Below are 14,459 nucleotides of genomic sequence, written 5' to 3' on the forward strand. Positions count from 1 at the left end.
CTACCTCCCTGGACAGTCCAGTCCAACATCTATCACTCTTTTTGTGAAGAAATTCCTTCTAATGTCCATCCTAAACCTCCCCTGGAACAGCTTAAGACTACATCCTCTCGTCCTATCGCTAATTGCCTGGGAGAAGAGGCCAACCCCTCACTTCCCTCAAAACCCGAGCTAACCGTGCAGTCCCGGGCTACCTACTCCAATTTCGAGTCGCTCCTTGTCCGCGCCACCTCCTGCTGCGAGAGGACGGCACGTCCTGCGCTCACACCGGTACAAGCCCGGGGACCAGCAGCACCCCACCCGCTCCATCCACTCGCATACCCCGCACCGTAGTGCCCTGCCCTGGGCGTCCTCCGCCACACGCTCAGGGCTTCCCACGAGGAGAAGCCTTGGGCGCTTGGCGCACACGGCCCGAGCCCGGCCGCGGAGGGGGAGCGCTGAGTGAGCCCCGACCCTGCCCCGCGCCGTGCCCAGGCCCCCGCGGCCGAGGGGCTCTCTCCGCCCCCTCCCGCAGAAGGGCCGGCTCCCCGCTCCCGGCTCCCGGCTCCCGGCTCCCGGGACGGGGGCGGGGGGGGGAGCCCGGCGCGCGCCCCGCTCGCTGGGCGGCGCGCGTGGCCGCGGGCGGGGAGCGCGCGGGCGGGGCCGGCGAGTGACGCGGGGCCGCGCGGCGTAAACAGCGCGGCGGCGGCCCCGGCAAACGCGCAGCGCCCGCGGCCCACCCCACCGGCCTCCCCCGCCCGGCGCCGGGCAGGACGGGCCGGGCAGCGCGGCCAGGAGAGGAAAGGCTGGCGCGCCTTCTCGCAGCGTCCCCGAGAGCTTTGACGCCGCAGCCCGGCGGGGGCGGCGGCCGAAGGAAGCACCCGGGGCGAGAGGAGCCGCCTCGGGCAGTGGATCGCGGCCGGGGCGCTGGGCTCGATTCCCGGTAAGGCAGGCGGCAGCGGAGCCCGAGCGGCGGCGGGAGCCGGGCGGTGAAGATGGCGACCCCGGGCATGGGCTGGCAGCAGCCGCAGCACGGCTACGGCGGCGGCTCCGCGCCCGGCGCGGGAAAACTCGGCTCGGGCTCGGCACAGGCGGGGCTGGGCGCCGAGCACAGCCCGGACCTGCACTTCAAAATGAGCAAGAAGATCGCCCAGCTGACGAAGGTGAGGGAGGCGCGTCAGGTCCTCCGCCGCCTTCGGTGTCTTCCTCCTCCGCTCTGTTTCCCTTCGCTCCTTGCCTTTATGCGGGCAGCGATGGGCCTGGAGAGGGACAGACTATCGGGGCTGATGGCAAATCCGGGTGGGATGCGGCCGGATTTGTACCCCGGAGGCCGAGCCTGGAGCGCCCTCGGTCCCCGGGAGCATCACCCGGTCGCCGCGGGCAGGAGCGCGCCGTGGTCCCGCGGGGAGAGCTCCGGCGTTCCGGGAGCCGCGGGGCTGGAGAGGAGCCGCTCGCGGGAGCTGCCGCAGTACCGGCCCCCGCTAGTTGTGTCCGAATCCCGCCTGGTGTGCGGGAACGGATCCCTGGCTGCTGGGCTGGTGCTGGTTATTCATTCTGTGGAAATTGTAGCTCCTCTTCTAGCTCTAAGCCCTTCTCCGAGTCTCTTTAAACGGAGAAATTCAAGTGATGCTTGCCTTCCCCTTGCTGAAGTGCTGTTATTTAAGGTGTCTGGTAATAGCTTAAATGCCTTAGATGGTGAGGGTGAAGAAAATTTCTGGTGTGCTATTGCTGGTTGAACAGTTTTCATTATGTCATCCCTAGCCTGGAGAATACATTGTATCTTTGTGAGAGGCTGGAGTCAAGCTAGGAGGGGTTTTCAAAGCCTATTGCTACGGCAGGTAGGCCCAATGTTTCAGATGTGGCTGTAGCTGTGATTTACTTAGAAAAACTTAAGACATTGCTTTGGTGCTGAAATCTCTCTTGTGTGATGCTCAAGATGTAGGCAAATAACATTACTGACGAAATGAGAAGCAGATTATTTTTATTAAAGAGAAAGCAGAAGTAATTTTTGTCAGGAATTTAATAGCTGGAACGTTCAAAGGTATTTTTAAAGCACTGTGGGAACTGCCAGTATTCTTAACATGTATGCTAAAATGGATGAAGGTGACATTTCATTGGAACTAAGAGTGAAGAGAAGGAAGACTGCTGGCAGTCTCACAGTGGAGACAGTTCATATTTATGTACAGTTGATGCACCATTGACCAGTTAAAAATACTACTTATCGTGGCACACTGTGCACCTTAATATTTTGGAAAGCTGATGGCTGAGGGGTATCTTGTCCTTGAATTCAAAGTCCAGTTTCTTTTGATGTTAACATCAGTGGAACACTAATTGCATAAAGAGAAAAGTTGGACTATAGTAAGATGAAGAATCTCCTTGGTTTTGCTCCATGTGCATACAAATAATGAATTAAAACATTAAAGATAGTACAGATTTGTGCTCCCTAAAAGGTGTAAAAAGCACCTGGAGACCTTAAATGTGTTTTAGGCTTACTGTAAGGCCTGGGTGAATATGTAAAGTCAAAGAAGAACAACTTATATTTGTGTGTGTGCCTTTGATATATTTCCCTTACTTTCTCTAGGAAATTACCCAGCAGTTACTAGTTTATTTCAGGAACAGCATTCCAATTCTGATGTGAAGTCATTTGTGTGTTACCCATGAGTTCCACATCACTGGACATGTACCATGTGCACTCTCACTTATTATGCGTCAGATATCTTGAGGTGGATGTGAGTTAATTATGGATTTAAATGCATGGTGCTGAAATATTTTGAACTCACATGCTGGAAAATGTAAAGAGAGTGAAAGTAAATACCTTTTTTTTTTTCATTTTTTTTATGATCCATAGTAGGGTTCATCTAAAATTCTATATATTGTGTACAAGTCTGTTCTGACAAAGATTTCAGGTTAGTGAAAATAAAAGCTGAGTTGTTTTCTGCTGTGTATTTAAAATAATTGCAAACTATGTGCTTGTACAAGGAGTTTACAAGTGAATTAGACTTTTGCAGGACTGGAGTCTTGTATGTTTCCCAGTGACTTCTGGCAGTGTTTTAGTTTGTGTGTTCTGTTTTCAAGTTTTAGGGAGAAAGCTTGGAAAATCAGTTGATCTTTCTATTGAGTGAAGGTCTGGAGTGAATAATAGTATTTTTAAATGTAAACCAGGGTGTATATAAAAATACGTCTCTTGCACCTATTTCAGCAATAAAATTAAGATTTTAACAATTAGGATTAAGATTAAAGGTATTACATAAAATGAATTTCATTGAGGTAGAGGTGCACATTTTGACTGTTCTGTAGCTAGAGGACTCAGGTCCTACATTTCTGTTTATTACTTGACCTTTCAGGAAGGGAGGCTTAAAAGAATTATAGAAACTTCTGGGTAAAGTATGATCTAAACTTTCTAATCTGCTCTAGAATCTGAAGCCTGATTTGATAACTGGCTGCAGAAGTTAATCCTTGAGAAAGGAGTCAGGCTACGGGGGAAAAATATAAACATAAAAAACTTTATTTCCCTAATTGAGACTTAACTCTCACAGAAGAATTAACTTCACTTTGCGGAAGATTCCTTGAAGTAAGTTGTTGCAAAAAGATTTTAGAATATTTCTGTTAAGGTCTGTTGACCAAATTCTGCTGTTCTAGCTTTTTCAAATGCTTGCCAGCAGATGTGCATAGAATTCTTCTTCAGTAGTCTAGGAATTTATTGTTAGGAGTACCACTTCTTAATTGTGCTTTTCAAGTTGCTTAATGTCTTATATATAAGATACTTCTCACATCTTTCAACTGTTTTCCCCATTTATTTAATTTTTGTTCCAGCTCTTCTCTAAGAGTGTCTTGAAGATGTGTTAACTCTCCCTTTGGGTTTAGAGCAGAAGGCACTTCATCAGGTCAAAACAAACCCACCATTGTAGTGGGGTGAAAGGAAATCTAAATATTCATTGTCAAAGTAATGCACACAGTTGAGTTATTCAGACAACTTCTGTCTTTTGACAAAAGAAATGTGACTCCATAGTTTATTTTTGCCTATCCTTGTGCAGTGTGTATTATGAGCTGTGAGTAGGAGCAGAAGAAAATGCTTTCCCCACAGAAGATGAGGGTCACTCATGAATTAAATGTAAAATTCCAAAATTAGGATTCCTCAGTTATGTTTTTGCATTACTTAAAGAGAATCTGATGTTTTAGTCAAAACAATACAGAAACACAAAGTAAAAGGTGAAATTTGTTTAATAACCAGATTTAACCAGTAATTCAGAGTGAGGCGATAAGGTATGATTCCTTTTCACTAAGCAAAACACTTCTGAAGTGCTTAACTATATTTTTACTTTTGGGTGGGAGAGAAAGACTTGCTTGATTTAACTTTAATATGCTTAATTCACAGGGGAAGTTAAAACAAATGGTTAGAAATGCAGGTCTAAAAAAACCAAGATGATACTTCATGCTATGTTCCAAGACTGTGGTAGTTTGTAACTGAAGCAATTTTAGGCCTTCCTATTCAGTATAAGCTCCTTATTTTCCGGTGTTTCGGAAGATCTGTGTGCCAGTTTGGGATAAAGTAGCATCTGACACAAAGATTAAAGCCAACAAGAAATAAACTGCGATTATGAGATTGCATAGATGTGTTTGTACTACTGCATGCAGGAGTGCTAATGCAGTGTTGAATTATGCCTGCTGCAGATGAAAATATGCATATATATTTAATTAGTTTGCATAAGACAACTGGAATAGAAACAAAAAGCAAGGTGCTGCTATGCTTACATCAGTAGGAGAGAATGGCATTAGTTTTCACGAGTCCCACAAGAGTTCAAGTGGCTTGTTTCTCATTCTGGATTTGTTGGGGTGTTGCTTTTTTTTTGTTTTGTTTCTTCTTTCTTTCTTTCTGATGTAGTTTGTAGTTTGAGCATTTTTGATTGAGAAATCCATATCCTAAGTGTGTCTGTAAAGTCTGTTGTGCAAGTTTTGTGACATCAACATAAATCTTTGACTTCTACAGAATAGCTGCATGATTTGTGCTGGGATTATAAAATGAGAATCTTCAGTATTGGTTTGGCTGTATGATATTTGTTGCAGAAATTTTACATTAACTGGTCCAGCTCTGATGAGAAAGAAACACCTGCTAGTGTTGATTGATGAGAAAATATAACCTGGCAATGTGCTCTTACAGCCCAGAAAACCAACACAGTATCCAAGGCTGCGTCAAGGGAATGTGACCAACAGGTCAAGGGAACTGATTCTCCGTCTCTGCTTTACTCTCCTGAGACCCCACCTGGGTGCCGTGTCCAGCTCTGGGGTCCCCCGCACACAAAAGATACGGACCTGCTGGAGCAAGTCCAGAGAAGAGCTCAGAAGATGATCAGAGGGCTATGGAGCAAGTCCAGAGGAGGCCACAAAGATGATCAGAGGGCTGGAGCACATCTGCTATAAAGACAGGCTGAGAGAGCTGGGCTTGTTCAGCCTGGAGAAGAGAAGGTGCTGGGGAGACCTTACAGCACCTTCCAGTACCTAAAGGGGGGCTGCAAGAGAGCTGGAGAGGGACTTTGGACAAGGTCATGTAGTGATAAAACAAGGGGGATTTGCTTTAAACTGAAAGAGGATAGATTTAGATTAGATACTAGGAAAAAATTCTTTACTGAGAGGGTGATGATGCACTAGACCAGGTTGCCCAGAGAAGCTGTGGATGCCCCATCCCTGGAAATGTTTGAGGCCAGGCTGGATGAAATTTTGAACAAACTCGTGCAGTGGAAGGTATCCCTGCCCATGGCAGGGGGGTTGGAACTGGCGGACCTTTATGGTCCTTTCCAACCCAAAGTACTGTATGATTCTGGAAGAAGAGTCTGTAAGTGCCATGAAGATGATCTCTACCCTACAGTTAGCATTTTTGTCTATTTAATAAAAAGAAACTGTATAAAACACTAATGTTTTTCCTTGGTACATACTTAGAGCTTGATGGTTCAGTTCTGGAAAGGTTCCAGAAAACTCAGTTCAAAGACTACATTAACAAAGTTAACCGAGACACATCATCCTTGAGTAAACAAGAAACTAGAATATGAGACTCCTGAGACCTGACTTCTGTTCTTAATTCTTCCAACAGCTTCTTGTCTGTATTTGGGAAACTACTTAAAAAAAAAAAAATCGTTTATTTTCCTTCCGTCTTCCTGTGTTAGAGAGAAGTACTTAGACAGTAGACATTAATGTTGTTGTTAATCCAGTCAGTTTCTAGGGGATGTAGATAGTAAATTTATTTCAAAGACTGAAGAGCAAATTTGATGATCTTTAATTCAGATGCTTATGTTTTTTATTGTATGTACTCTTTTTCTGGGATGGTTAAAGGTGTCCCTCAGCTATCACAGAATGCAGTTCTGTGGAAGGAAGAGCTTTAAGGTTTAACTTATATTAATGATTCTTAACAAAATGTTTCCAGTGAAACTTTGTCAGCTTTTATTTGGAAATATTCTGCCTCAGGAAACAAAACAACTAAACCTCTTGCAGAAAGTTCATTGTGCATAAAATTATAAGAAAATTTTAAAAACAGAGCCCTTAAAACCAGGGAAGACATGAGAATGTAAAAATCCCTGTAGAACTGTTTTGATGTTAGCTGTCATCATGTTGTAGTTGATGCCATTAACAGTTTCTACAAAACTTGAGATTTAGCTTTTTAAGCAGCCTTATGTCATCTCTCCAATGTGTGTTAACGCTGGCAGTAGGCCAGTATTTGTAACAGTTCTAGGACTGCATGAAAAGAGCTGAAATTTTGAGGCGGGTGTGATTTAAGTACATATTTTAATGTCAGTATTTTTCATATTATTCTGACTGGTAATGTGTGAATAGATATTATGTTACTACATTAAAAATAGTAGCAAGGACTAAAAGATCTGAAAATGTAATATTAGATATTCAATTAATTTACATTTCTCTGGAGATATTTAATTTTGTTTTGTGTTAATTATTCCAAAGGTAGCTGAAGTAAGTCCTCTAAGAAGGGAGAGACTTCTTAGGTAGGAAATGAGAAACTTGCTCCAGAAATATTGTGTCTAACTATCTCAAGATTTTTCTTTTTTTAATCATGCTAGTGTAGTCTCTCAGTCTTCCCTGTCAGACTCTTTCCATGTGGTGTTCCAACCGTGTCCTTATTCTGCAGTAATTATGGTCTTAGCAAGGGGTATTCACTGAAGAGAAGTTTCCTGTACCCATGATGGTATAAGGAGAAAGATGGAACTGGGTAAAGATGTCATGTCTCTAATACTATCTGGTATAGTTCAGAAGAAGTAACTAGAGCTTTCAAACTCTCCATATCTTCTTCAGAACTTCAGTAAAATCATCAATTATTGTCTTTATCTGAATACTTCCTAGGTGATGCACTACAAACTGCTTTAAAGCAGCTGTGGCTTCTAGTTTAGACCTGAAGAGGTCTTTCTTAGCTTCTGTGTTTTGTAGGACAAAAATTACAGAATTTGGTGGTTTAGTTAATAAGAACCATATATCTCTCAAATGGTTCTTCCCTTCATTATCATTGCAAACCTATAAGGTGAGACTGCAGGGGTTCTATGTTGGCTTGATATGGGTATATTTTACAGCTCAGTGTTGTGATGTGTGAATTAGGTCAATGACTTTACAGTCTTTTATCACAAGACATCAAAAGAAGGAAAGAGGACAAGAACGAAATATTTTTAATATTAAAAAAATATTCAAATTAATTCCTTTGCTCTCCACCCACATAGTTTTAGTGGTTGACTGGTAACTCAGAGTTCTTCTGAGGCCACTGATAACTTAGTGTTCTAAAGATATTTCCCATATGCATGTGTAAAAGATATTTCCCATATGCATGTGTAACTGAAAGTGTGATGTTGAAAAACTGATCACACATTCACATATGTTACTAGTCTAAAATGCCTCTTTAATACACTTGTGCATATATCAGCTTTATTTTGATTTGGGTTTTTTTTTCTCCTCATTTTACAACCATCCAAAAGAATAATAAAAATGAAGAGATAAATAAATTGTGGGAGAGGATAAATAACATGACGTGGCAGCTGGGGACATAGTTTAGTGGTCGACCTGCAAGTGTTAGGATTACAGTTGGACTTGATGATCTTAAAGATCTTTTCCAACCTAGTGACTCTAAGATTCTATATGCATCCTCTTGTTTATTATTCACTGCTATAATGAAATAATATAGAGTTACAAGGAGCTGGAAAACTGAGATGTTATTGCTCTGGTCTGTACTTCGGCTGTTAAATCCGGCACATCAACACATTAAGGATATTTAAAGAAAAACTTGAAAGACGTGGATTTTACTACAAACTTCAATGTTAACAACGTGTCAAAATTTAAAAACTAAAGAAGAAAGAACATTCAGGACATAAATGAAACCTGATACTGCAACACCCATGAAGTTTAAAATCTACCAACCTTTAGCTGCTTTTTATATAGGACAATATAAACCTTACAAAAAGAAAAAAAGAAATATTTTGAATATTTAGTGCTTTTGGGTTCTGTTATTGTTACTGTTTTCAGCTAAGTACTGCATTATGAAAGAAGGCTTTTGCCGTTTTCTTTTTAGATGAAAGTGTCAGTTCAGAGTTAAGAACACAATACTGAAATGCTTTCCTTCAGATGTAAAAGTTGTAAACTGGAGAGTCTTTTATGTATATTTGAAAAAGGAAATCAGTAGTTGAACTCTGTAACTCTACAAGGTATTTATAGATTAATTACTTCATACACTGTAAATTAGTATGGGCAGAGCACTCTGAAGTACTCAATCCCGTAAGGAGTTTTGATTTGACAAGTCATACAAAAATGGATCAGCAGAAGACAGTCTGGTGGGTTTTTGGTGGTGTTTTTTTTGTTGTTGTTATTTGAAATATGAATCTGCAAAGAATTTGTTTCAAATTGACAGCCTTAGCACTTCTTTAGAAGAAGTCAGATTGCAATTTAATATTAAACATTGTGGTTTTGTACTTTCTTCAAACACAGTAAAATTGTATTTGGCAACAGCATTGCTTTGCATGTTTGGATATTTCTGTATTGTCATGCAACCTCTTGGTTACACATAGTTTATATTTTAATGTCTAGAAGTACAATTAGAGGTGGACTGCATCTAATACATGCATAGAAGTGTTATTTGTCCTAAGTCATTGTTTTGGTACAGCAACTTTTAGCCTTGGGTAGCTTCTAAGCACTTAAATTACTTCAGTAACTCATTCTCTGAAATCAGGCTTTGGCTTTAATAAAAACAGTAATTTTCTCAGTGATACTACTGTTTTCTACCCTTCCAGTTCTCCATTGAAGCTTCATTCTCCTTTGAACTGTATTGAGGAGGAGGGCATTACCTTAAAATAGTCACTAACTTTTTCTAACTGTTTGCTGGCTTGCTGCTAAATAAACCCAGCAAATCTCAACATAACATTATGAAATCAGATGTATATGTCTCTTGGCTGATACAAGTTTGGCAGTAGTAAGCCAGGCATCTGTGTATTCTTCTAATGACTGATGTCATACCAGTAACCAAAGGCATTGCATTCCAAAAATAACCAGGAGAAACAAAACAGTCTAAAGCTATTCACCATCTTGTCCTACTTAATGCATATTACCTGGTTCTGTTTCCTTAGCCAGGCTCTTCTAACTGAATCTAGAAGGCTAGGAGGAGGAAGGAGAAAAACCTTTTGCTGAGGTTGTCACTTGACTAGTATCAAAATGACAGCTTTTAAAAATAGCTAATGTTAAAAAGTTCATGAAGTCCTTCTTCAAGATGCTGCCATTAAATGAAAGACAATCTTTTAGCTACAAGAAGTAGTATGAGGTGAATATGAGAAGTAATAGTTTTCTATTTTAATTTTTATGAGAATCTTTCCAGCCAGTTTCCTGAAATTTAATTTCTATAAACCTGAATTGTAATGTGTTCAGAAAACAGGTGTGCTATAATCCAAAGATTTTTTATTAGAACCGTGGTTTTGCTCACAACATGATTGAAAGCTATAACTTTTACTAAAGTTTGTCTGACACTGCCTTCTCAGATCTAGTATGTTGCAGTGTGGATGCTGATGTGTTTGGATGGGTTGTACTAAAATGTATTTCAGTAATCTTCTATGACTGTCTTTGTCCTTTTAAAATTTGACAAATGAAGATAATGGGAAATTATTTCTTTAATAAGGATTAGGGAAAATACTTGATTTTTTAAATTTAACTGCTTTATGTAATTGTAAGTGTAGGTTTCACACTTAAAGTTTATTGTAGCTGGTTGTAATAAGTAATCAACTTATATGTTTATATCTAAAAAAAAAAAGGCAAAACACCTTGAACATCTATGTGTCTTCTCAACATTAACCTGTCTTGTCAACATAGCTCATTTATTAAAGAAAGTATTTTATGTGTTGTGACACAGAATGGTAGAAATTTATTTGAAATTTCGGATCCATTATTTTGTCTGGGTTGTTCACTAGCTTTCCATATATTGTCTAACATTATAGTGTTAGCTTAGAGTTATATGCCATAAAATTCAGCCAGTCCTCTCCCCAACCCCCCCTCTGTTTTTTTCTTTTAAAAGCTAATGTCCCTTTGCTTTATGCTGAGACTGGACTTCGACATAAAGCTCAGTTTACGTATTCTTTGAGCTGACCTGGAAGTGTTCTGTGGCCATTATTTCTATTCCCATTTTTGTCTTGTCTTCCTTTATTTCTTGATTTTTGTCTTGTCTTCCTTTATTTCTGTGCTCTGTTTCACACCTTGTGAATGGTCCACACTGTGGATTGAAAAGGTATATATGGCAATTTGGTGTATTAGGTATATTCTGTTTTGCCTCCAAATATCTAATGCATGAGATCGTAATTCTTACCGTTTTGGGCAGACACTGTTTTAGGAGGTATGTTCTGAACAAGTGAAGAGCCTGAAGCAAGTTTAGCTTCTGTTGGTTTGTGTTCTTTTCCATAGCTGTGAGTTGATACTCTAGAATAAAGTAGATTTCAAATACCAGATTGTTGGGGGAAGGGCGGGGTGTTTGTTGCTGGAGTTTTTTGTTTTGGTTTGTTTGTTAGTTTGTTTTTTTGTCAAAGCTGTTGGTGTACTAGACTCTTTTTCTCTAATGGAAATTTTAAAATGTTTCGGGTTGGGGTTTTGTTGTGGTTGGTTTTTTTGTCTGGTTTTTTGTCTCTGTGGGGTTTTTTTTTTTCTTATAGGTCTATGCTCCCTGGTCCCGAGGGAAATTAAATTTCCTGCTTTCAAAAATCTGTTAGCTTGGTAAAGTTGTAGACAGAAGTAACATGACTTCTCACTCTAGGATATAAAAAAAATTACATACTGATCATAAGCTCTAGCTTCTGTATGGCCCTATATGAAATTTTGATAAGGTTGGTCCCTTAATTAAAGTCCTGACTCACAAGCTATATTCAACTCTACATTCACTACTAATCTTGAGCCTCATCTGTTCTCACCTATGGAAAAGGAATTCTTATTAGAAAAAGAATTTTTTAAAGCTTCAGAAAGAAATAAAGAAAATTCTCTGGTCTTGGAAGCATAAAAACCCAGTGGCTTTGTTAAAGAATTGAGAGTAGTCTTAAGTTTACCTACAAGAACTAATTTTATCAAAGAACATGATCTATATATATCTAGTGAAGTGTGAGGCTGTATGTGCTTTTCTTGGGAGACTTGTGAGGCTCTCCTCTTGGGAAGAGGAGCCTTGTCAGGCACTTTGCGTATGGGCTGTGTTGGGTCTCTGTTGAATTGTTCTCTTGCCCCGTGTTGCCCCGTGGCTGTGGGGGTGGGCAGCAGCCCTGCTCTCTGTGGTACCGAGTGTGGGGCTGCCTCTACGTCTTATCCTCAGTGGCACTGGTGTCAACAGCAACAAAGTTTGACTTGGTTTATGCAAACCAGTACATTTCCCTAGTGGCAAGATCTCGTTAGAGGCCCAGCTTATATAACTACGATTTCCCGAATGTTTTATGTAGTCGGTGTGGCAAGCTATAACATTGATTCTGCTGAACACTATGGAGGTAAGTGCAGTGAGTTAATTTCTCTGAAAGCGTGTGCCATGCCATTTTGTAGTGACTTCCCAAAAACCTAGCAGAATCAAAAAAAAAAAAAGGACAAAGAAGTGAAAATTTAAACAGGTACTGGCATTTTTCAGAGTTCTGTCAGTTAATAAGTTAAGAAATGTTTGAGAATATTTGAATGAACAGCAGCATTTTCTTAATTTTGTCCGGACTCTGAAAGAGGGGTTTATGTTTGATTTTTCTAAAGCTGACTTAGGGAATATACAACAAAAAAGGGATTAATTCCTACAGGATTTCTATTTGGTTTTATTCTGTTCCGAAATAACTGCATTTTTACCTTTTAAGGGTCTTAAGAAGCTGGAAATGCAATTGTCTTGTCATAAAATTCACTAAAGATACGTCTTTTATTTCTGGATGTTGCCCGAAGCATCTTAGGTTCACAAGTCCTCTAAATAAGAGGAAATTGCCTCTTGAAACAACATACTACTTAAAACCCCTTACTTTGGTGATTAACGAAATACAGTGATACGTGTTTGTAAGATGACTACCATTTTCACTCTTTCCCTCCGCTTAGGTGTTACTACTTCTTGTTTCAGGGAGTTTTGAACGTGATATTACTTTCCTGAGAAAAAATTCATTTGTTTGTGTTTGGAATAATTTTGTAGAATGAGGATCTCTAGGGATCTATGTTCCTGAACGGCTAAAATCAGATATGCAAATATTCAAGAAATAAATCTGAAAGGAAATGCAGCTCTGAGACAAACGCAACTTGAGAATAGCCCCTTGGTCTATCCTGTTTTCCTTGCAGCTATTTAAGGTCTAGTCATATAGCAGATGTGTCAGCTATAGTTTAGATAGGTGATTAGAGGGTAAATGGGATTCTTTCTCACAGGGAAGGAGATTGGGGAATTTGTACATCTGTTACTAAATCTTTTTTATTTATTTATTTTTTTCTTCAGTGTGTTTCTCAAGATTTAACTGTCTTGGGAAATTTCCTGAAGCTACTGTGCTACAGATTTGTAACGTTTGTTTCTGGCATAACCTGATTAATAGAGGTTGCCAGAACTGAAAAGGGGTTTTGACTGGGTGTTGGTACTGGCACACCTGTCCCAGCACAATGGTATTGATTTGTGGTTGCAAGTACATCCCACATGAGTCTGTAACAGGAGGAAATAGTTGTTTCCAGTTGAATGAACAATGAATACTTACGTTTATTGGGATACACAATGAATTAGTTGGATACTCTGCATTGAGTTCTGGTGTATTTTATATCCGGTTCTGTGATTGAAGACTGCCCAAAATATAGGAGGTATACTGAGAACTTAATGAAAACTATGGAAAACTGACAAGTACAAGCACTTGTTTAACTTTTTATCTGTAAAATGAGACATTTCTGAAATGTACATAGCTCTGTTGTTATGCATGAATCTGTTCATTTTTAATGAACTTAGCGTAAAAAAACCTTACACTTTCATGGAAGAGATTTTGTTTTGGAAGCTGTATTGTCTCTTTAACCCTTAAACTATAAGTAGAAAGCAATGGAAATTCTCTTAAAATACGGATTAAAATTAGGAGAGGATCTGCTGGAAACAGAACAGAGCTAAATATCAAAAACTTTGATCTTTTTAGAACCTTTCCTGACTGTATAATGGGAGCAGTGGTGGATCAGTAGCTGGAGATACTTGTGCTTAGTGTGTAAAAGTGATTTGAAAAACATACCAACAAACCAAAGCTTAAATGGCATTTGCTAGCTAATTTGAAATTCAACTTTTAAAAAGTATTGGAAAACTTAAGCAAATTTGCTGTTGATTGTTAAATGTCTAAGTCTGAAAACCAAGTTGTTCCATGCTGTCTCTTAACAAGTTAAGACATGAGTTATAATTGCACTGAATTACAGCTGGTGTATTGACACCTGCGTTGTACATAGAATAGTCTTAAAATGGGCCTTGGAATGATATCTCAGTGTGTTCGTTGTGTATTAGTTGTATAGATAATTCTTAAATTTTTTTCTTAGCTAATTGCGTCTTTTGCAGTATGCCACCAACTTACCTTTTTTTGTTTCCCTTTTTGTGTAAAAAATGGAAGATTTTTGCAGTAGTAGTCAGAACTAAGCATGTTTGTATGAGACTGAATATATATAAACTGACAGGTGTGTGATACAGACCTGTATGCACCGGAGGCCTTGAGCTAATTATTTAATGTGAAGTTGCACACAAGTGCTCAGTGATTTTTTTTTTTTTTTCTTTCTTCCAAATCTACTTGTTTGATTTATATGTATTCCTTGATTTAAGATTGCCACTGTTATCTCATTTGTTGAATTTTAAGAAAGGAAGTAGTTGATGCTGAAGAAAGAAGACTTCTTGGTTTTCCTTTAATCATCTTTATCATAGATTTTCTTCTTAGGGTAGCTAATCACAGCTGAAACTTGAGGTCTTGATGAAGATTCTTATTTGACTGACCCTTGAGGTGTGGGAACTTTTGTTGGAAGTGAAAAATTCTGAACAG

General features: G+C 39.8%; 1 protein-coding gene across 8 annotated transcripts in view; it reads left to right on the top strand.

The window, feature by feature from the left end:
* The first annotated feature begins 694 nt into the window (after positions 1–694).
* FAM184A (family with sequence similarity 184 member A) overlaps positions 695–14,459 on the top strand; it is a 74,517-nt gene continuing 60,752 nt past the window's right edge. For 7 of the 8 annotated variants that reach the window (XM_039569115.1, XM_039569112.1, XM_039569117.1 and 4 more), the window contains exon 1: positions 972–1,139. In XM_039569115.1, coding sequence (XP_039425049.1) covers positions 972–1,139 — 168 coding nt within the window. Of the gene's footprint in view, positions 1,140–14,459 lie in introns of all 8 variants that reach the window. The other variant, XM_039569110.1, reaches the window with a different exon arrangement.

The sequence above is a fragment of the Corvus cornix genome, chromosome 3, assembly GCF_000738735.6.
Source record: "Corvus cornix cornix isolate S_Up_H32 chromosome 3, ASM73873v5, whole genome shotgun sequence".
Classification (NCBI taxonomy): Eukaryota; Metazoa; Chordata; class Aves; order Passeriformes; family Corvidae; genus Corvus; species Corvus cornix.